The sequence below is a fragment of the Corapipo altera genome, unplaced genomic scaffold, assembly GCF_003945725.1.
Source record: "Corapipo altera isolate COAL_440 unplaced genomic scaffold, ASM394572v1 62, whole genome shotgun sequence".
Taxonomy (NCBI): domain Eukaryota; kingdom Metazoa; phylum Chordata; class Aves; order Passeriformes; family Pipridae; genus Corapipo; species Corapipo altera.
The window spans coordinates 9,582,948-9,604,184 of NW_020884894.1; the positions used below are offsets into that span (position 1 = coordinate 9,582,948).

Sequence of the window (21,237 nt, forward strand, 5' to 3'; positions counted from 1 at the left end):
CATTGAATCAGATCATCTTACTCAACACTTCCTCAGAAAAGGAGTAAAGCAGATTTAAATGTGCTAAAGTCATGAAGAGTTCTGGATAAGCTTCTTTTCAGGTTGAAACACCACAACAATGACGTGTGATTTAGGGAAGAATCTTGCAACCAAGATCATTGTTGTCTGTGCTGGTGGTTTAAGAGTACAACATCCCCCAGAGCTTGCACATGTATGGTGGTGTGATGCCAGTCACATGCAAAAGATCCCATCCCACACACTCAGACCTTTCAGAGCCCAAAAAGCACCATGCATTCCACATCAGGATTGCTTGGCCACATCCACTCTGCTTCAATATAGATATTTAGGATAAAACCTTAAGAGCCACATTATTCAAGTCGCTCCAAATGCAAGTTTTCAAGCAAATAAAGCACCAAGCTATTTTTAAAAGACTCAATTTTAAAATGAGCGATTCCCATGAAATGCTAATGCTGCCTTTGTTTCTGTGTGTTTGCAGGCACATGGCAATGACACATACTGATACTTTTCATTGAAAAGTGTGATGTTATATGAAAGATACATCCTGCCTCTCCCTTTGTGTGTAAATTGGACAAATGTGTTTTTCTTGGAGTCATGAACCACAGAAAAAGCCAACCAAAACGAAACAGGGTGACTAATGCATTGGTTCTGTTTTCCATCTAACCAATTCAAAAATATGCACTCCTTACACTTCTTTGCAATACAGTGCTCTGGGCAAGGAAAAGTTATTCTTAACAGTAAGTGCACTGCTGTTGTCACTGACAAAACCCAAAATATTTTGTTTCCTCCAAGGGGAGCACAACACAAAACAAATATTTAAAAACACCCTTAAATTAATGGGATTATAAATATCTGTTGTTTTGTTGTTCCTGTAAAAAATTACAGATGCATCATTTGAGGGAAAGAAAGCTAAAGTCTTGCCAGCAAGAAAAAACTCTAGCACAGTGACTGTGTCAGGCACACATATTACAAATATGCTGCAACCAAGAGCCTCAAAGCTGGAGTCAGATCTGGTATCTACTCCAGCTGCACTGCCCAAAGACACCCACCAACTCATTTCATGATGCCACTGCACCAGACGTGACCACAAGCTGGGCCTTGAGTCCTTTCAGCTGTTACACCTGAGCCTGGTCAGAGTCTCAGCTCCCCAAAGGCACAGACTGGGAGCAGATTCAAACACTGCCAATCCTTCACCGTGCAGAGGTGCTGCTGTCCAACCCAAACACTGCAACAACAGCCAGTCTGGAAGGAGCCCTGCAGTGAGAACACATTAAATACACAGCCAAGCTACTTGTCATGTCCCACGATAAGACCTTGTTTTAGTTGTGTCAAGGCAATTCCCACCAACCACTCAATGTCTGCCCACAAAACACATGGAGATACCACTCAGAATAACTGGTTTTCAACTAAGTTAGATAGTCTTAAAACAGCTTAATGAAAACATAAGGGGAGATAAAGCCAAAACTGAAATTTAATCCTAAACTGGACAGATCATCCCAAAAAAGATTTAATTTTTTTTCCCCACTTGTCAAGTCATGTAAATACAAACAGATATTTACATGTATATATAAAGCATTTGGTTTTATCACTAAATGTTTAAGGACAATTTATTAAAAAGTTTATTTTTCTGTTTGCATACACTTCTTCCATTTTAACAGATAATTTACCATGAGAGCACCTGGATACGCAGCAACTCAGCACACACAGATTCATATTTTCTAGACAAAAACAACCTTTCCACCTAAAAGTGCATTTAAATGTATTATTCCAAAGTCAAGCCAAGCAGAGTTACATACATTTTAAAAGAAACCCAAGATGATAGCAACTTTGTCTCAAAATAAGCAGAACTAATTTTGCTGTGACTCATATTCCTCATTTTAATTAGAACCCTAAATTATTCAGCATTACATATGCTTATATTCATAAGGGATAAAAAAATATTTTGTTAGACTACAGTTATGTTAACACACTACTATTTTTACTGCAAAAGAAACACTTCTAAATTAAACATTTAACTGAAATCTAGAGTAGCAGAAAACAACAAATCTGCCCATAATGTAAGTCAACATCAAACCAACATCATGATGAAATCTAGATCAGGACCGAGTAGTCAAATTTTGACATGATATTTAGGGCACTCCATTTCTCAGTTAGTAATCATTCTTGAATGTTTAGTCACTATGGGATAAGTGACCCTTCTTTTGTTTATTTGTTTAAATAAAGCCAGCCTATTTATAAATACCATTACTTGAATACATTATTAAGGAAATAAATAACATTTTTGTGCAGGCTCCTGCAGGTTCATTTGACAGCAAAGCTGAGGGGAGCTAAAGAGAGGCAGTGGCAACAAAAACTTACAACAGTCACACACACACACAAATCACTGAGGATTTACCCAACATCAGTAGCAAGTATCAAAGGCCAACAATAAAGAGGTTTCAGTTTCCAGCTAATCCCCACACTCTTGAAGGGTTTGTGTTCTGGAAAAACGCCAGCCTTAAGAGCATTGGTAACAGAATACAGAAAGTCTGATCAGACATCCAGGATCAATTAGATTTTGAAAGTTGTTTTGAGGGGTGGGGGTTTTGCCTTTTCCCCCCCCCCCCAACTCCTTTCCAAAACTTTGGGGCTTTTCTCCTCCCTTGTTTTAGCTGTTCTTAACACACCTTCTTAGACAAGCTTACTCAAATGACTGGAAAACAGCCGAGAGAATTTAAAATTTATCTTTGTGTCTCTTGGCCTTTTTTTTTTTTTTGTTAATCAGATTTTTTTTTTAAAATCCCAAGTTCAGAGAAACGAGGTTGGCAAACTCTCCCTCTCTAAAGCTGCTCTTTGCATCAGCAGTGGCTTTAGGCAACTCAACAGTTTTTCCCACCAAAGCAAAAATGGAGAAAAAAAGCCAGAAATTGTCTAGTTTCTTTTCAAGTACACTTCTGTTCCTCTGTAAGCCAAGACTATCATAGGTTTCTGTATTGCTGAGCTGAGCCCTAATTAAACATAATAAAAAAAATTAGTTGCATGTTTTGAATCTCCTTTTGGCAAGTACAACAGTGCAATGTTAATAAAAGAAGTAAATTCAATGAAGAGGAATACTTCATCCAAGGCAGAATAATTAAAAGACATACTGTGCTGTCAGCTAAAGTGCTAGATCCTCCCAGCTTTAATCTCAAAGACATTTCATGAGAAATGCTCAGCGTTATGTAAAGATACAGAGAAAGTACTACAACACAAACTGGACCAATTTTTTTCTTCAAACAAACTTGATATTTATTTATATCAGTTACAAAGTGAAAGATTTTTAAAATGTATATTAGACATTTTACAGATAAATAATAAAACAAGGTTCTGCCCTAAACAGCTCACAGTTCAGCTTACAAAAACAAAATAAAGATGTCTTATAGAATCAAACATACAGAGACAGGTCCTGTTCTAAAGAGCTCACAGTTTGTATCACAGGGGAGGGGAACAGATGAGCAGGACAAAAATTAAAACAATGCTACTTGATTTGTGGCAGTCACCCCCCACCTCTGTCTTTGGGCAACAAGAGATAAGACAATTTGTTTAGTTTGGCAGCACAAAGGAAGACTTTGATACAGGAGTCATTTCAGGTTCCTGTGAAAAGAACTGAAGGCGGGGAAGATGCAGTTCATTGGTCTCTCTAGTTCAAAAGTGGCAAACCTTTTGGGTGTGCTTTAAACTACGAAGGGAAGAGGGAGATGGGAAGCTGTTATGGAACTCAAATGATCCATCATGTGGTTCCGACATACAAAGTAAGGCAGGAGATGGAGTTCTGAAACAAAAGATGAAGAATAAGAACAGTATTAACAAAAAGCATCTGTACACAAAAGCAAGGAGAATGGAAAACAAGCAAGGGTTAGAAGTCATTAAATTATAACATAAGGCCATGGGCAAAAAAAAAAGAAAAAAAATCAAATATACCTCTTTGCCACACTTTCAAGAAGGAAATGAAAACACATCATGCCTCATCTCACACCAAAATTAAGCTGTATTTTTTTTAGATGACATTGAAGGTCTATGTGGTAACAGCCAGAACACCAGCAACCCACCCAAGAGCTCAATGACAAGAATCCAAGGTTTTTTCATCTTCCAAGAAGTTAGACCTTGCCAGTATGGGGCAGGGGATGAGAAAGCCAAAGATATACATGCCTACAGAACTTTGCATCTGTAAAACAGGAAAACCTGCCAGGTGAACAAGCACACTACACGTTTTCCAAAACCCACTGGTTTTGCGACAACATTGGACTCTAAACTCTTGAGTCACAATTTGCAACATTACTGTGAGTTAGGTAAAAAGGATCACTCCTACTGACAGTCAGAATGTTAGTGTTCAACAGTTCACTCAAGACCACCCAGAAATCAGGCTGTACAATTCCTGATTTCATAGTCAGTCTGCCCTGCCCACGACAAGTTCCCCAGTTAAATGACCAAACCCTAGTTTGTGTGTATAAAGTCTAGTAATTGATATTTATTCACCACATTACCTCTATACCATTATGAAGCCTATCTCTGCCTTACATTCTAGATACATAACTTTGTGTTTTGACAGAGATGAGTGTTTAAAGTACCAAATGCAATGAACAGAATCAGGAAGTCTCAGGCTGTATTCCTTTGACCACAGATCAGATTCAGAAACAGATCACAACCTTCCTTCACTCAGGATGCCAAAAGTGTGCTGCCAAGTAGGTCATGCACATTTTTAGGCACTCCTCTTTGCTTAGCAAGGCACAAAATGGTCCAATTTTACCTTTGGAATTAAAAATCCTTCAACAAGAGTAAGTTTATACCCCTCAGCATCTGCTTGCAGCTGGACACAGACCCGAACAAACAAAGCACCTCTCAAAAAAGGCTTTCTTTCTTTTCTAGTTGCCATATTTTCTACTCCTAATATATCTTAATTACTCCTTCTGTTGAAGAATTAGAATAGCGTTCAGAGAAGTGTATTTTTTATCCTGTGACAGAACAATCCAACTCCCACTTCAAACTGGAATATGGACATGGACATAATCTGTAAATTTAGGTCACTTACTGCAGCCATATGTTGCTCCACAAGTACAATAAGACTAATAACACATTTCTCAAAATTTTAAATAGCATAATTAATGTCTGCAAAGTACAAATGTACAGAAGTAAGACATGCTGCTCGTGCTTGCCACTGGCAGAAGAGGAATGTAACCAGAATCTCTTGCAGCACCTGAATCTCCGAACACACAATATGATTCTGTTTTCTCAATTTGGTTCTGAGAGAGGAGAATTAACAAACTCCCTCACAAACTTTTAAATAAACAGTGATTTTACTTTTTTTTTTTTTGCACAAAGCAGCTTAATCACAAGAGGAAAATGCCCCACAAGTTTTATGATTTTAGTACAGAAAATAAAGGAAACCCAATTAGAGAATGTGCTGTTAAAGCTTCTTGGATAAAGAACAAAGAATGAGGAGACACCAAATATACCTTCTACAAAGATAACATAACCTAGAAAAAACATGAGAAATTTCTAAGCAACACTCATTTTTTCAGAACCTCGAGTCACAGTGTATGAACAAGATTTAAATAAATACATCCAAAACTGAACTGTGACAATTCCTTGTTCACACAGATATTATTACTATCAAGGAAACCTAACTTCACTAGTATTTTTAGTACAAAGAAGACACTAAGAATAGGAACTTAGTGACCAAGGTAACTATAATTAAATGAAGGAAAGGAAACAAAGTGTATTACTATAAAACTATTCAGATTTGAAGACAGACTGTAGGGAGTTTTCTGAAGCAGCAGATGAAGTACTGAAAACCACCATGTGGAAGGACAGCAAGAAATCAAAACCAGCTGGATGTTACAAGAACAAAACTATTGAGGTTATGGAGCTGAATAGAAAGCTACAAAGATCTCACATATTAAAAATATGAGCCAATAGAAAAAAAAAAACAGAAAAAGGAGAAGGAAAAAAAATCACTCACAGAAGGAAAATAAAAACAACAGAAAGGCACAAGTGTGTGGTCAGTAACAGAGCTAAAAACTGCAAATACCATTAACTAATAAAAAAAAAATTAAGGAAGACAAAAGTACTTTTGTTTTTGATGATCTTCCCCAGCTAAGCCAAAAACATCATGTCCATTAATGCACACACAGGCTGTAACTGGAGTTGACAGCACCTAGAAAATTCCCTACATGTCTGAAGCTACTATAATTGGAAAGGTTTAGCAACCTCTTCCAAAATAATACAAATGTACATGTATTCAAACAACTCTTGCAGCACAATTAGTTTTCAAAACATGAAGGCACAGGATGATGCAGAGAGTTGAGTTCAATGTTGCAGTGAGACAAACTGAATCACACAAAAGGTTTCTCACCTCTGGACTGTGAAATACACATAAAACAACAAGAAAAACCTTTGTGAAATGAAATATTTCAAAAAGACAGAAAAGCAATCAAGTTGAGGCTCACTGAAGTGACTTTCTAATTCTTAAAGAACAGACAGGAACGTAAATGCCACCTATTTAGAGGATTCTACAAATATGTTTTTCCCCTGTAAAACAAGGACCAGAAAGTACAACCCAGGCACACAGCTCAATCCCACCCTTTGTGAAAAGATTCCTTTACAAGCAGTAATCATTATTGAACCTTTTAGCCCAGATGTAATTTCTTACATGTTACAACAAGTTTCACAGGCATTGTGAATTCCAGCCAAGGTTGATGAAGTTCAATAACTTGGCTAACCAACCATGTGTACTGCTCATTACACAAGTAATAAATAGATTCATCAAAATGGACATGAAAAAGCAGTATGAACATCTGACACCATTTTCAGCTTACTCAATAAGAAAAATAAATTACAGAAGTCCAAGAGGACCTCTTAATATTTACAAGTAAGCAGTTGTAGCTTTATGTAAAGCAGAGCAATATTACTATTCCACAATATTAAGCCAGAGTTAAAACAGAGTGATGGCACTCATGGAAAACTCAGTCACTGTTACCTGCCTGAAATTTTTGGAATACAGCACTGTAAATTAAAGAGAATTGTCTTCTAATAACATTAATCAAAGTCTGAAATAATAGCTTTTAGAAGTTTTTTTAATTGCTCAAAATACATCAGTACTAATTCCTGACAGCTACAAACATCCTACAACAGGAGGAGTTAAAAGTTCCACCCCATAGTCATATTTTCCTCCATAAACTGTGCTTTTCTACATCAATTACCCCAATACTCTACTCTGGTTAAAAACATAGAACCTGCAAGACTCAGTTTCTCCTGGAAAAAAACCCACTGTACTCCCATTCCCCCAAAACACTGGTACAACAAAATTCACATCTGCCACAAAGTTTTGGACTTGCACAAAGAAAATGACTGAAAAAAAAGAACCAGCAAAGGCTAAATTTAAGTAAGAAGTAAACAACAAAACTTCTATGCAGACACCAACATTTTCATGGTAGTGCTACTGGTGTGGTGTTCAATCCACAGCACGTGGATAACAGAACCTAAAAAATTCAGCCTTTAAATTTTCAGCATTACATTTCCATGAATCCTTCATTAAGCCAACAGTTTTTCTTCAATACAATTGGTTGAAGCCAGGGCAGCAAGAAAATAAAAGACACAGCTGCAACACAAAACCAATCTGCACTAGGCTGAAAGATGATTTGCTTTTTCCCCCTCATCCTCCCAAACCAACCACATTTGAAAGGGATTTAAAACCAAATCTTCATTGCTGGTGAAGGATGGCAGGAAAACAGTCCCTAAACAACACAGTTGTGCTGGCAGAAGATCCTGCTGTAAAAATTACATCTGCAGTGTTTTTAGTGGGTTACTTGTTTTTCTCCTGAGAGGTTATTTTATTCTACCAGGGCAGAGCACACCCCCCCCCCAGGTGCACCCAGGCCATGCTTTTCTGTTAACATCCTGTGCTGCTTATAATAGTAAAACATGTGATACATGGAGCCTAGAATTCGCAAAAAATTAAAATATACATCAAGGAACGATTCTTTCATGCTTTTAAAAGCCCAATAAATACAAAAGTATCCCATGAAAACAATCCCGGGGCCAGCTAGGACTTGGCCAAGAAAAATAATCCAAGGTTATATATTGCTGATCTTTCTGTCTGCCTCACAATAAACTTTGAACCCAAAGCTCCATAAATAATATCCACTTCAGTTCTCCACACATGAAACACTTCCAGCATGAAAACATACAACCATGCAAAGGCTGTAATAGTTTGTTCACCACAAGTTATGCTGGTTTAGAAAGAACATGAGATGCTCCCCCTGAGCAAAACCCCAGCATTTCCCTTCCCTGTGCACCACTGAGCTACCACAGAATTATGTACAGAAATTCTTCTTAATAAAAACAGGCAGGGGTTTTGACTTATTAATCCACAGGAATTCATGCATTTATGAACACTAATTTTGATTCAGACAACGAACTTCTTTCACTAAACTGGGGAAAAGATCCAGATAGCAGGAAAAGACCATTCAAGAAGCATCGTCACAAGCTTGCTGCCCCATGTCACATCCCTTTTTCTGCTCTCAAAAGGGATGCAAATAATAATTACTAGAAAGCAAACACCTTGCTGTTTATTCATCATCACAAAACGTATAAAAAAAGAAGTTCACACTCAAATCTTAGAAGTCAACATATGAATGGAACTGAGAGAAATAATAATACAGACCAAAACCAGGCAGATGTATTTTCTCTGATTTTTTTTCCCCCAAAACAAATTGTCCAACAAAAACAAGCTGATTTTTCAGGTGTTCCAGCATAAGAAAAATTCCAAAACTACAAGAAATCATAAAGTGAATCTGAAACAGGGGACTGAGTTGAGCAGTTCCTCTGCAGAAGCCCTGCCAGTTGCACACCCTTTAAATACTATTTCATGTGGAAACGGGCGAGAGAAATTAGAAAATAAACTCGGTGCTTTTGAAGAAAAATGGGCACATTTTTCAAGGAAAATTCGCCATCTAGCTCAAAAATAGAGCTGAACAGTTCCTTTCTGACAGATTCACACGTGGGGTTAGACCACCAAACTCCAGGCAATGCAGCAAAAGACGATGAACATATTTAAGACAGTCAGACTAATACGAATAAAATCAAGTCCTCAATGGTATGTGAAGGGTCTGTTTTATTCCTCCCATATGATCAAGAGTTTGCCTTAAATGAGACCATTCACTGGTCTAATTAGGATGCAGCAAATGTTACCTTCTTTGTGAGGGCTGATGAAGGCAGCCTCAGTGAAAATGCTGTCGCCCACAAATAACCTCAGGAACTTCTGCAACTACAACAGTTCCCCATATTCTCAAAATTCTCTTCTCTGCAGGTACAGAGCAGTCAATTTTTGATACTTTAAGAAGTAAAAACAATCTTTTTAATCATACTTTTCTGATCTCTCCATCGCCAATAGATTTAGAGCACAGTGGTGAAAGGTAGCCAGCATCTCTTAGAGGCCTTAAATAGTCTTCAAAAGAAATTTAGATAAGCTTTAAAAGTTTAATTTTTCTTCTCTTACTGGTAGTAGCTTAAATAGCCATTACTTAATTGGCATAAGAAATACAACAAAGGTTAACCACACCTGGCTTTATTCAGGCTCTGAAAATAGATTCTGCTTTTTAACTACAGGATAGATTTAGAACAATATCAATATAGGAAGTGCTCAAACACTACTATACAGAGAAATGACAGCTCTGAAATCAGGAATTCAGGAATTCTGAAGCTATGCAGTATGTCATTCCCCCACTAAGCAAACTTTCATTAACTTCTGTCAGTATGAAGCACAAAAGCACAGTCTCAGCACAGCAGTCTGGCCACAAGTGTTGTATTGGTTATGGATACGCTTAGTTACTTTTATACTGCCTTGATAAGCCTAAAAAAGTAAAAAGCTACTGAAAATAGCTTCTTAATACAATAAAAGTGATGAACAAAACAAAAAAAAAAACCTTGGACTCTTTCTGAATTAATTGTATGCTCACTGAAAAGACTCCCAGCTTTCCAATATTTTAAAGTTCTATTTCCACCCTGACAGTATCAGATCTTAGATGCTACTGGTAACAGAATTAACACAGGCAATCTCACATCCCACACCACTGAAATTTTACTGTACTTTACCAGCAAGAGGGTCAGAAAAGTTTCCAAAATTTTGGGACCAGAAGGATTTAAGAGGGGTAGCCATTCTACACTGCTCACAGATGTAAAGTGTTCAAATAATGTCCCACATGAGAGAGATTTCAGAATGAGGTGCAGGTGATACAGTGAAAAACACAAGAGAAATTGCAGAGCTACATAGTTTGTATTTACCACAAAAGCAGCACCATGTGTGAACCAAATCTAACCACCTACCTGTTACAATAATGATTAATACTAAGTAAATTATCAAGATACTGTCAAACTGTTACCTTGTATGGTTTCACCATGTTCAGACATGTTTGCTTATATACAAATCCTCACTGCAATTAATTACAACATTTGATACTGGGAATGCAGCTCACTAAACATACAAAGCATTTCAAAAGCTACACAGGTTCTATTCTGAGAGTTGTGCTCAAAGCAGAGCTTAAGCTTTAAGTCTTTCCCCCTGATTTCAGACAGCTGATCCTCAAGTTTAAGGGGATGCAAATGAGACATGGGAGTGACAGACATCAATTTTAAAAGAAAGAATGAAAGAATACAGCTGCTAACTGTATTTTGGTAGTTAAGAGGAGAAAAGCAGGTTGCTTCACCTGCTGGTGAACTTGGTTCACTTCCACTAGATCAGGTTGCTCAGAGAGTCATTGGGAAAAAGTTATGAGAGAAAAGAATAAAATAGGAAAACATCTATTTATTGCTCATAAAAATTAAACGGCCAGTTATTCAAAACAACTTTTATATCGCAACACAGATGTTTAATTGAGATAAATTATATGCACATTCCCCAACCTTTTGCATCAGTATGACAACAGCTGCTAATGCTGAAGTTCTGCACAAGAAATAAAAGAAACATGACAACTTCTCACACATAAATATATGCAGACCAAAAGCTCACTGGAGTAGTGACTCATCTTTTAATCACTGATTAATAGTAACTAATACACAGCTTCTCTCCTGGCTTAGGCTTCTTCACTGCACAGAAGTGAAAGTGCCAGAAAAAAAAAAGAGAAGTCCAATTAAAAAAAACATTAAACAACAATTATTTCAAAGAAACAATCTAAAACATTAAAATATAAAAGTAATATACAAAGTCACATTACGGCTTCTGCATTTTCTTCAGCATTTGAAAAAAATTAATCTGCTTGCTCTGGGCATCCCTTTCAAAAGCCTTTAACAAGCCTCTTTGGACCTTCACAGAGCAGAAAAATTAGAATCCCAGTTTGACTAATTGGTTGTGATTATCAATACAGTTTTGTGATAAAATTTTGGAAAAGCTTTAAGAAAAACTCTGCTTTGGGGAATCTGCCTGCCTGGACAGAACAAATATATTTTGCCCTTCCATGGGATACTGAAATATTACTTACACTTCACTACTCACACATTCTCACAGTCACCAGGGGTTAAATGCAACTGCACCCAACACAAAAACCAGAAAACATAGTAGTCTCAAGGTCATACAGCTACATAACCCTTAAAACCAGACAGAAATGTTTATGTAAGTCAGAAAACTCACACAACTGTTTCTCTGATATTTAAACCAAGTTATAGGAGGGGGTTTAAATGTTTTATTTGAGGAGACTGCTTTCACATACAGCTGCAAACATCACACCTCTGTATAAAATTAAAACCTAGATGAACTGCTGATACGCTTTTATAATTTCAAATTCTAGCCCTAATAATTAAGAAAGCAAACAACAAAATTACAGGAGCAGTTACTAACAGGGGGGGGAAAAGCACCAGGTCGCTTTTGTTAAGTATTTTCAAAGAGCAACACAGACCTCTAGTGGAAATATTAGAGAGCACAACTTCACCCATACCAGCTGCAGGCTGGGGAAGTACTTTTTGTAACCCGATGTCAAGACCTTTAAACAGAAAAACAACACACAAAAGTGCCCACTACCTTCAATTCTTTAATAGTAATAATAATTCCTCAATAAGTCTTACTGATTTTAAGAGAACAAACTGACACTACTCATGCATCACCTTCATACTTGTGGACTCCTCATGTCTTAACCTCATATAGCAGAACAAGCCCAAGGCTTATTTCACTAATGGTCCTACTATTTTTGGTATGCTTTTGAGCAGGGGTGATATCCTGCCCTCATCTACTTATAGAAATAAAGAATGTGTGTGCAAATATATATATATATGGGGGGGCATGTATGTCACAAGCAAAGAAAATCTGATGCAAGGATATGATTCATTACTTGTGATCAACCCAGATTATAAACTAAAGGGAGCAACAGGGGAAAAAAAAAAACAAAAAACCTTGACAAAACCATCATTTACCTTAGATTAACATTTTGCCATATTTGAAACACTTTCATTCAGCGAGGCTGAATGGCAGTTCTGTTCCTGCTGAAGGCAAATCCCTTTGAGTCCAGGTGATTCTTAAACGTTCTGAGACTGCAAAGCTGCACACAAAGCACATTCTGCTGTTGGATGCAAGGCAGAGACAGGCTGTACCAAGAATTTGGAATGTAGACCTTACTAGAAAGCACAAGTACAACACTTGCTGCCCCAACTGCAATGCCAATCTGTAGTAGCACATCAGGCAATGGCAACAGGGCATGTCCTGTTAAAGGCCTAAATTGCAAGCCACAATAAAGCTCTAAATTCTTCATCTGACTCCTGTGGGATAACACTCCCTTAAATAATTAAGAAGTAAAGACCAAGAGAATTCAGAGTGCTAAGTCCTGCTATTAATCCATTTTCTAGAACATCTCCAAGGTTTTACAATGTCCTCAAAAACGTATTTAAGTCAAGATCCTGAACTAAAATAAACCCCACCAAACAACTGCATAAAGTCTCTTTCAGTATTGATGCAATCCCATCATGAAGAAAAATGCAAACCACAAAAGGGAACAAAAGATCAACAGTGACCCAGGATTTACATCGATTCCCCCATTTACCAAAAAAATTCAAATCTAACACCAAACCACACCAGGGTTTTAATATTTGTGGCTCCCCCACAAATTTAATTCGCAGAAAACAACATTATCCTGGGCAGGTTGCTGAGTGAAACTTCAGGCAGCTTAGCAAATTAAGTTGGAGAAGGAATCCTGTCTTCTGAGGAGAAAAGCAAAGCCCCTAAACACAAAGCTTCGTTGTAAAATGAAACAAAAGCAGCTAATTAGAATCTCTCAAATACTCACCAACTATAGAAGCAATACTATGTAGCAGATACCTAAACAAGCTGGGTGTCTGAAAGGATTTATGAACCTCATAGACAATACAACTAACAGGGATTTCTAAGGGTCATAAATCATATTTCTTTGCCCTAAAGGAGCATCGAGTAAAACACTCCGATACAAGTTCATCATCAAATTCACTTGAAAGTACCTTCAGTAATAAAAATTCCACAACCTCCTTAGAAAAATCTTTACCTGAGTTCACTTGCTGCCCGTAGGAAGTTTTTTTCAATACTTTATCTGAACTCCCCTGCAGCCTTACAAACCTTACTCCTTGTCCTAGCCACCAAGATCATAAAAAGAAATTTCCCTGCTCTTTCACAGTCATGCTTCATACATTTACATGATGTAAAATGCCTCCCTCGATATTTTTCTAGTCAAAAATCAATTGTTTCAGCACTTGTAGCTCTCCTGTAAGCTCCAAATTCTCCACACCTTTTTTAAAAAAAAAAAAAAAACAGTTTTCTAACTAAGGGTTTTACATGAAAAAAGTGCAAATCAAGTTTGAATACCAAAAGTACACAGATCTTTAAACAACAAAGCAGTCAGTAAGACAAAGCTTGTCATATTTTACCTTCTGTGTCATGTTAACCTACCTATTCCTGAATTTGCTCCTGTGATTATAACCACTTTCCCACTCAAGTCACGACCCTGGAGTATTTCCATTGCAGTACTGTTTCCATCATATTTTTGTCTAGTAGCAGGTTTTGCTGGATTATCTTCAACTGTAAAGGCCAGTCTTGGGTCAAGGTAGGTAGTCCTTTTGTTTATGTGGCTGCAAAAGAACACAAAAATTTAACTGCTTGAACCCTTCTGTACTCTGCATTTAGATTTTAAATGTATTTCAACCAATCTTGTGTACAGTCCCAATGGATCCTTTAAATTCCAAAAAAAATCAAATTTCTTTTTTCAGTTTTGTTAAAATCATCCCAATTACTTTTTTTAATCAGACATTTTCCCAGGTGTGACAACATCCATTACTAATTGTATTCACACACATCACAAGCCATTCTGAACTTCATGTGAACCCCTGACATAAAAGGCAGAATTTTGTCAGGGAAAAATAAAAAAAATCTCATTATACTAGGGAAGATCATGTTCTCTTAGGAGGTCTACAAAAGGGGCCTACACTACTCCTTGAAACAATACACCAAGGGCAAATGCAGCTCAGCACTTTTTGCTCAAACAACTGAAAAAAAACCAGCTTCACATCAGCTCAGCAAACAGCACAATTTGGACCAGGCTCAACTCTATAAAACCATGTTTTAGTTTTCTTCAGACAATTATCAGAAAGACACAATAAGCAACAACTTTCAGTCTTCAGCCCTGAGGTACAGGACAGAAAGGCTACACTTGCTATTTTGGCCTCTGAATATTCTTTATTCTAATAAGTCGGTTTAAGATAATTACCCCACTTTCACCCTGCCATTAAACACACAAACAGAAACATGCCCAGAAATATTTTTCTGCTTCTGTGAACTTCCTCCCCTCCCACTTCTCTAAAACTCTTTGCTAGATCTGCCCCTGTCCTCTTCTCTGTCTGTGCTTTACATTCCAGGCGAGTCAGAGCTGCAACAATTCTGGTTTTGCCTTGTATGTTTAAAGCATTACTGCAATGTTACCAACCAGACACAAAGTTCTGGGTATGTTTTTAAAGTTCCTGATACAGAGTTTATCCCTAAAGGTACACAAACAAAATGAGCCTACATAAATATTGCCTGAGGGTCAGCTCACATCCTGAGATGTGGATGTGCAAGCACTTCACCCACGTGGAAGAATTCAGAAGACCAGAAAAGGGTGTTTAGACACTGCTACAACTCTAATATGTGGATTCTGAAGCTGTACTTATTAATCTCTTTGTCTTCCCAGCTGATACTGTCACAGCATCATAACTCAAAAGGCTACTCAGCATGTAACAGTTGTCCTACTTGAACATATTCTACAGTTTGACATACTTACTCTACAAAATAGACTTGTCCATTTTCATCAGTCTCCTGCTCCCATCCATATGGCAGATCTAGGAAGCACATAAAATACTAACTTTATTTTCAGGCATTAGAGTACACCCCAATATGAAGTTTAAGTGATTTCCCAGACAGATGTGACACAATTCTGCATTATTTCTGTAGGTGCTGCACCTGAGTATCAGAACTTGAAAGAAGGATTGCTTCCCCAATCACAAACAACTGCTCTCTCATAAGAGTACAACACACAGGAGATCCCATACAAAAGTAACAACTAGCAGGTTAAGTATAATCTAAAAAAAAAAAAATCTTCATATAGATTATTTCATGTTATAGCACAAACCAGCAAAATGCAGTCATGCTTCCTAGTACACACACATCTACACTGCTCACAGTTTAGTATCTATCCCTGACAAAGTAAACAGCAAAAAACATTGAACTAAATGTAGGAAAAATTGAAAGATCACAACCCTCAAGTGGGCACAAGATACATTAAACCTAAATGATTCTATGGTTCTATGAAGTTAGAAGGACAGATAAAAGAACAAAAATGACAAATCTTTACAAAACAAATTCTTATATAAAAGATCCTACAGAAATACTTAACAGATGGCACTCTCAGTATTTCTAACCCCAGCTGAAAAGTACTCATTTTAATTTGATCAACACAAGATTGGCTGAAAACATTCCACTTATAGTCAGATTGCCAATGCCAAAAGAAATATGGTTTGCCAATAGTATAGTACCCCCAGGTGCACCACATAGAAGTTTTTGGGAAGATCTAATTTAAGGCTCTGATCCAAGGCCCTTAAAAAGCCATTTTCCTCTGGAAGTGTCCTGCAACATTGTCTCCCTCCTGTTCTGGCACAAATGTTCAACTGAGTTGGGGAAAACAAGTAAAACAAAAACTAACAAGACTTCCTTCTGTGCCAGGGATATTCTTTAACGAAATATGGTCTTTAAAGAATATAATTCAACTATAAATATTATCTGATAGACACCAGGAAATCAGAACCCAATCAGAGAACTCCAGACTCGGACTATATGCTTTACAAGCCACACTAAAACAAGCCCTCTAACCTAGAAATGGTACTTTGACCTTATGGAGCAATCCAAGAAAGCCATAAAACTGCAAAGTGATCACCCTACTTCAATCACAGAAGCAAAACCCCACTGAAATCATCTGTATTTTGCCAGCTCAGTTTGTCTTGGTGATTAGTGTCAACTAATGATCAGTTGAGGCTTGTGGAGGAAATTATGTTTGTAACATAATTTCAGTTCATTACAAAAGCTTAACACAAACCTCCTGCAACACGTTTCCTCTTCCCAGACTTAGGATGTTCCCACTGTGTTTTTTCTTCCAGGTGGCTGCAGGAAAAGAAAAGTTAAAGATTTTAGACAATTGCCTAATAACCTTTCAGATGTAATCCAAAATATTGCCACAGTTCTGAAAGTAACTAACCAGAGAGGACAGGAATCTATAAAAATTCAAATAAATGTTTGACTTCCAATCTAAGTTTTGTTACTTATGAGACGAAAGAAAACCCAAAACTTATTAAAAACTAACATTAACAGATTCAGAAAAGAATTCAAAAAGATGGTGAACCTTGGTTGGAATAAGGAAAAAAAAAAAGCCCAAGCTAGTAATAATAATACTAGAAAGTTTTCAAATTACAAAAGCACCTTTCTAAAACTCTTGCCTAATAATAATGATTTGCAGGCTATAAGCTAAGTAAGTTGGATTTCTACATGAGCAGTTGCAGCTTTGGACAGTTAAGTTTATCCACAGGCCTTGAATAGAAGGATATTTATTTAATATTCTTGATAATGTTATCACATTACTCTCTCATAAGGTTTTCTGGACTACAGACTAATAGGCAAAGTGGTCTGCACATAAACAAGGTCTTAAGATATCCAAAGTGCTAAAATCAGGTTGCATATTAAAATCTTATCTTCCATTAAATATTTTTAAATAGGAACCAAGTTGTAATATTAAGAGTCAGGCAGGGATTACCTGAGTGTCCAAAATGACAGCTGCCCAAGTGTGAAATAAAGACTGACAACAGCACTGAATAATATACATAAATAACCACTAACCCCCAGGCCCAGTACCAACAGCAAGTTACAACATAAGCAACTTTCCCTTCTTACAACAACCCCACAGTGTCAACATCAGGTATTACAGGAATCACAGCTGGGGATCTGAGACTAAACAATTGCACCTGTGTGACCTGCACAAGCTGCAAGACATTGAACCAAATTACTGCAGCCTGACAAAGAAATGACTGTCCACCTGTGTGCACACCTAACTCATCATAAACACCTTTGAAAGTCTAAAATCAAAATCATGTTATTCCAACCAAGTTCATACTGCTGATGAGGTTTAAAACAAATTTCCAGAATATGCAGAGGTATCACAGATACAGAGCATACATTAAAGGTAGCAACCTGTTCATGTCAAATATATTTTTAGACACACTGGGATAGATTTTCAACCAATAAAGATATATTCATTTCATGTCATTAAATTGAATCAGTCCAGTTTCACAACAGTTAAGAAATTGGCCTGTTGAAGTAATTGTGTAAAAATTACACTCAGTAGTATCTCATTATTTTGTAGGTTTGCTACAAATCACTACCAAGTGACTCCTTTCGGAAAGAGCTTTTGAAATCAAAGGAAATATACAGGCACTCGGCCTAAGAAAAACAAACATCTAGAGAATTTGCAGGGTTTACAAACAAAGTGTGGATAAACAAAAACATTCTGACCAATGTTTGTAAAGCAGAACTTGGGAGGGAGATGCCAACTCACCACAGGTGAGAATAAACTATACTTTCCCCCCTTTTTGTGGAAGGGAATAAATTCTGTAGCTCTAAACAGACTAAAACATATCCCAAGATCAGCATGGCTACAGAAACTACACAAAAGTAGAAAGTGTATAAATATACATTCCCCTGAGTTAGGTCCCTCTGTGGCACAACCCCTTTGTAACCTGCGAGGACACAACCACTTCCAGTGGCACGAGCAGATGGTGCTAAAAGCGAAACTTTCTCTCTTGCTCAAGTTGTGGCACATGAAGAGGTGAAGGACTGCACCTACAGCTCCTAACTTCCATCGGACCTGTTTCTCCTCTGCTCCTAGGCGGAGGAAAACTAAGAAACCCACAACACTGTGTGAGGCTCAACCCGGAGAGCCACGAGGTGCGCTGAAAACAGCTCCGCGACGGGTCCCTCCCGCATCCAGGAGCGGCTCCAGCATCATCCCCGCGCGGGGCGGGCGGCGGTGGCTCCGCATCGCACCGACCGCGCCGGGCTCACCAGGGGCGGCTGCCGCTGTCCCTGCGGCTGTCACAGCCCAGCCCACACGCGGAAACCGAGTCCCACGGACGCCGGTCCCCCTGCCCGAGCCCCCCAGCTCGTCCGCGCTGCACCGGGCGGGACGCGGCGGGTCCTGCCCCGCACCCGCGCTCCGGGGCGGCAGCACCGGCGGCTCCGGGCGGTCAGAGCGCTCCAGGCGGGCTCGCCCGCGCTGCCTCCCCTTACTTGGCGTAGTAAACCCAGCCGTCCTTGGTGGTGCGCTCCTCCCAGCCCGGCGGCAGCTCCTCCTCGCTGTCCGTGTCCTCCAGCCCCGCGTATTTCAGCGCCGCCATGGGCACGGTGCGGGCTCCCCCCGCGGCCCCCGCAGCGCCCGCGCTTCCGGCCGGCCCGGGCACCATGGGAGCTGTAGTTCCACGGCAGAGCCGTCACAGCCCGGCAGAGCCGTCACAGCCCGGCCGCCGAGGGGCTCGGAACATCCAGGGGGTCCCGGCCGAGCTGAGCTCTGGGAATCTCGGGGTTCTCTGCCCCTGGAGCGCTGTGTCCAGTGCTGGGCTCTCCCCAGTACGAGAAAGACAACGAGCTGCTGGAGAGGGTCCAGCAGAGGCCACAGGGAGGATGAGGAGTCTGGAGCACCTCTCTTACCTGGAGACACTGAGGGAGCTGGCCTGTTTAGTCTGGAGAAGAGACAGAGAGAGGATCTCATTAATGCGTATAAATATCTCGAAAGCGGGTGCCAAGGGTGCTGTGCCAGACTCTTCAGTGGTGCCCAGCGACAGGACGGGGAGCAATGGCCATAAAGTAAAACACAAGAAGTTTCACCTCAATATAAGAAAGAATTTTATGTTGAGGGTGTCAGAGCACTGGAACAGACTGCCCAGGGATTCTCCCTCTCTGGAGACATTCACAACCCTCCTGGACATGTTCCAGTGCCACACGTTCCTCCAGGTGACCCTGCCTTGGCAGGGGGGTTGGACTCAATGATCTCCAGAGGTCCCTTCCAATCCTAACAACTCTGTGATTTTGAGGGCATTAAATGCTTCCAGCCCTCTCTTTTCAATGATGGGTGTGAATGTAGTAAGGCCTTAGAAAACAATGGGAAATTAACTGTTGTCACCACCTGATCTCGAGGATGAGACTTTTCCTCATGGCCATGTTAGTCAGAGTTCCCTCATGGCGTTTGCTCAGTGAGGAAGGCCTGTCTGGAGAGGAATACCTGGCTGTGCTAACACTCACGGGGGAGGCTGTGGGCTGCCTCACCTGCCTGGCAGCACAAACACAGTGACCTTTGCCAAGCCCTGCTCACCTGGGGACATAAACACAGTCAGCTGTAAAGGCTGAAGCATTCCTGGGCAGTGAATTGGCAGGAACCTGCAGTAACTCTGTCCTGGCAGCTCCTCTGCAGCTGTGACAGATGGAGAAGGAATGACTGTTCCCATTATTCAGCTGCTTTTGATTCCCGTACTTGTATGCTGACATATTCCTATCTGTTTACATAACCAGACACAAATATCAGCATTTGTATCAGCATTGTTGTCCTTTGGCAGGTGTTTTAAACCAAGGAGGCAAAGGCAGTGCTGGGTAGAGGCTGTGAGCACTGCAGACCACACCAGGTGGCAGTGCAACCCCACAGAAGCACCACAGGCTCTGACCCTTTGAGTCGCATTTTCATGCACTATTTGAGGCACTGACCTATATGGCTCCCTCACTCCTCACTAATGGCATCCATATCTGGCCAGAAAAAGCAGCCTGAACTTTTTTTTCTGCCCTGCTGCTCCCGTCCCTTTGCAGGTTCCCCTGAGGAATTACATGTATTAAATTATCTCCTCCTGCTAGAAATAAAAACCCGTGCATCATCAAGAGCCAGTTTTCATGTGAGTATTACTGGCAGTATTAAAAAAAGCTGTGACCATACTTTCTTGGGTAAACATAAGGGAAGGGAAACTTCAGTGATGTGCTCACTTCTGGTCCAGAAAGCTGCTGAGATACTCCATAGTTGACTGAGCGGTGAGATGTGCCAGATCCCAAGAAAACAGGTTATTTAAGTCAATATTTGAAGTACAGAAGAGGAGTTTTAATATGTAGGAATAGGTAGTTGTTAGTTTTCTTTCTGTTGCAGTCTGTTAGCATTCAGCATCCAGTGCTCTGTGAATTGCATTCAGTCAGAATGTGGAAATCATTTGTCTGACAGTTATCCCATCCCAGCCATCTGTATAGCATAAAGTATGTCCTGAATGTGTCCAGCAGCATTACAGCATTTCAGTGATAAGGGTGTACAGTGTAACACCCCCCAACCCACAGATGAAGCTCACCCTGGCCATGGGGGGCAACCAGCAGACCCCTCCAGGCAAGCCAGCCAAGAAAGGCTCCTGGGCTGCCTGCCCAATTCTCAGCTCAGTCTTGGCAGTCTGCATTCCCTCCCCATGTGTCCAGGCTCTTCTCTGCCCGCCCCAGGCAACCATGAATGTGAAGAGGCTCTGGGTCCCTCTTCAGGGACTGGGACCAGTCTGGACCTGTACAAGGCAGACATTGACACACTGGAGCAGGGACAAGGACTAGGATGTAAGGAAATGATCCTTCCCAGGGAAGGCTTCATGCATTTGGAAAGGGCTATGGCCTGG

At 39.7% G+C, this 21,237-nt stretch overlaps 1 protein-coding gene across 2 annotated transcripts in view; it reads right to left on the minus strand.

The window, feature by feature from the left end:
* Positions 1-18,988, minus strand: part of WWOX (WW domain containing oxidoreductase) — a 494,815-nt gene extending 475,827 nt beyond the window's left edge. For both annotated transcript variants that reach the window (XM_027647080.1, XM_027647081.1), the window contains exons 1-4: positions 18,845-18,988; positions 16,605-16,669; positions 15,297-15,354; positions 13,934-14,112 (exon numbers count right to left, since the gene is read on the minus strand). In XM_027647080.1, coding sequence (XP_027502881.1) covers positions 13,934-14,112; positions 15,297-15,354; positions 16,605-16,669; positions 18,845-18,951 — 409 coding nt within the window. In that variant the 5' untranslated portion in view covers positions 18,952-18,988. The remainder of the gene's footprint in view (positions 1-13,933; positions 14,113-15,296; positions 15,355-16,604; positions 16,670-18,844) is intronic.
* Between the last annotated feature and the right edge of the window lie 2,249 nt (positions 18,989-21,237).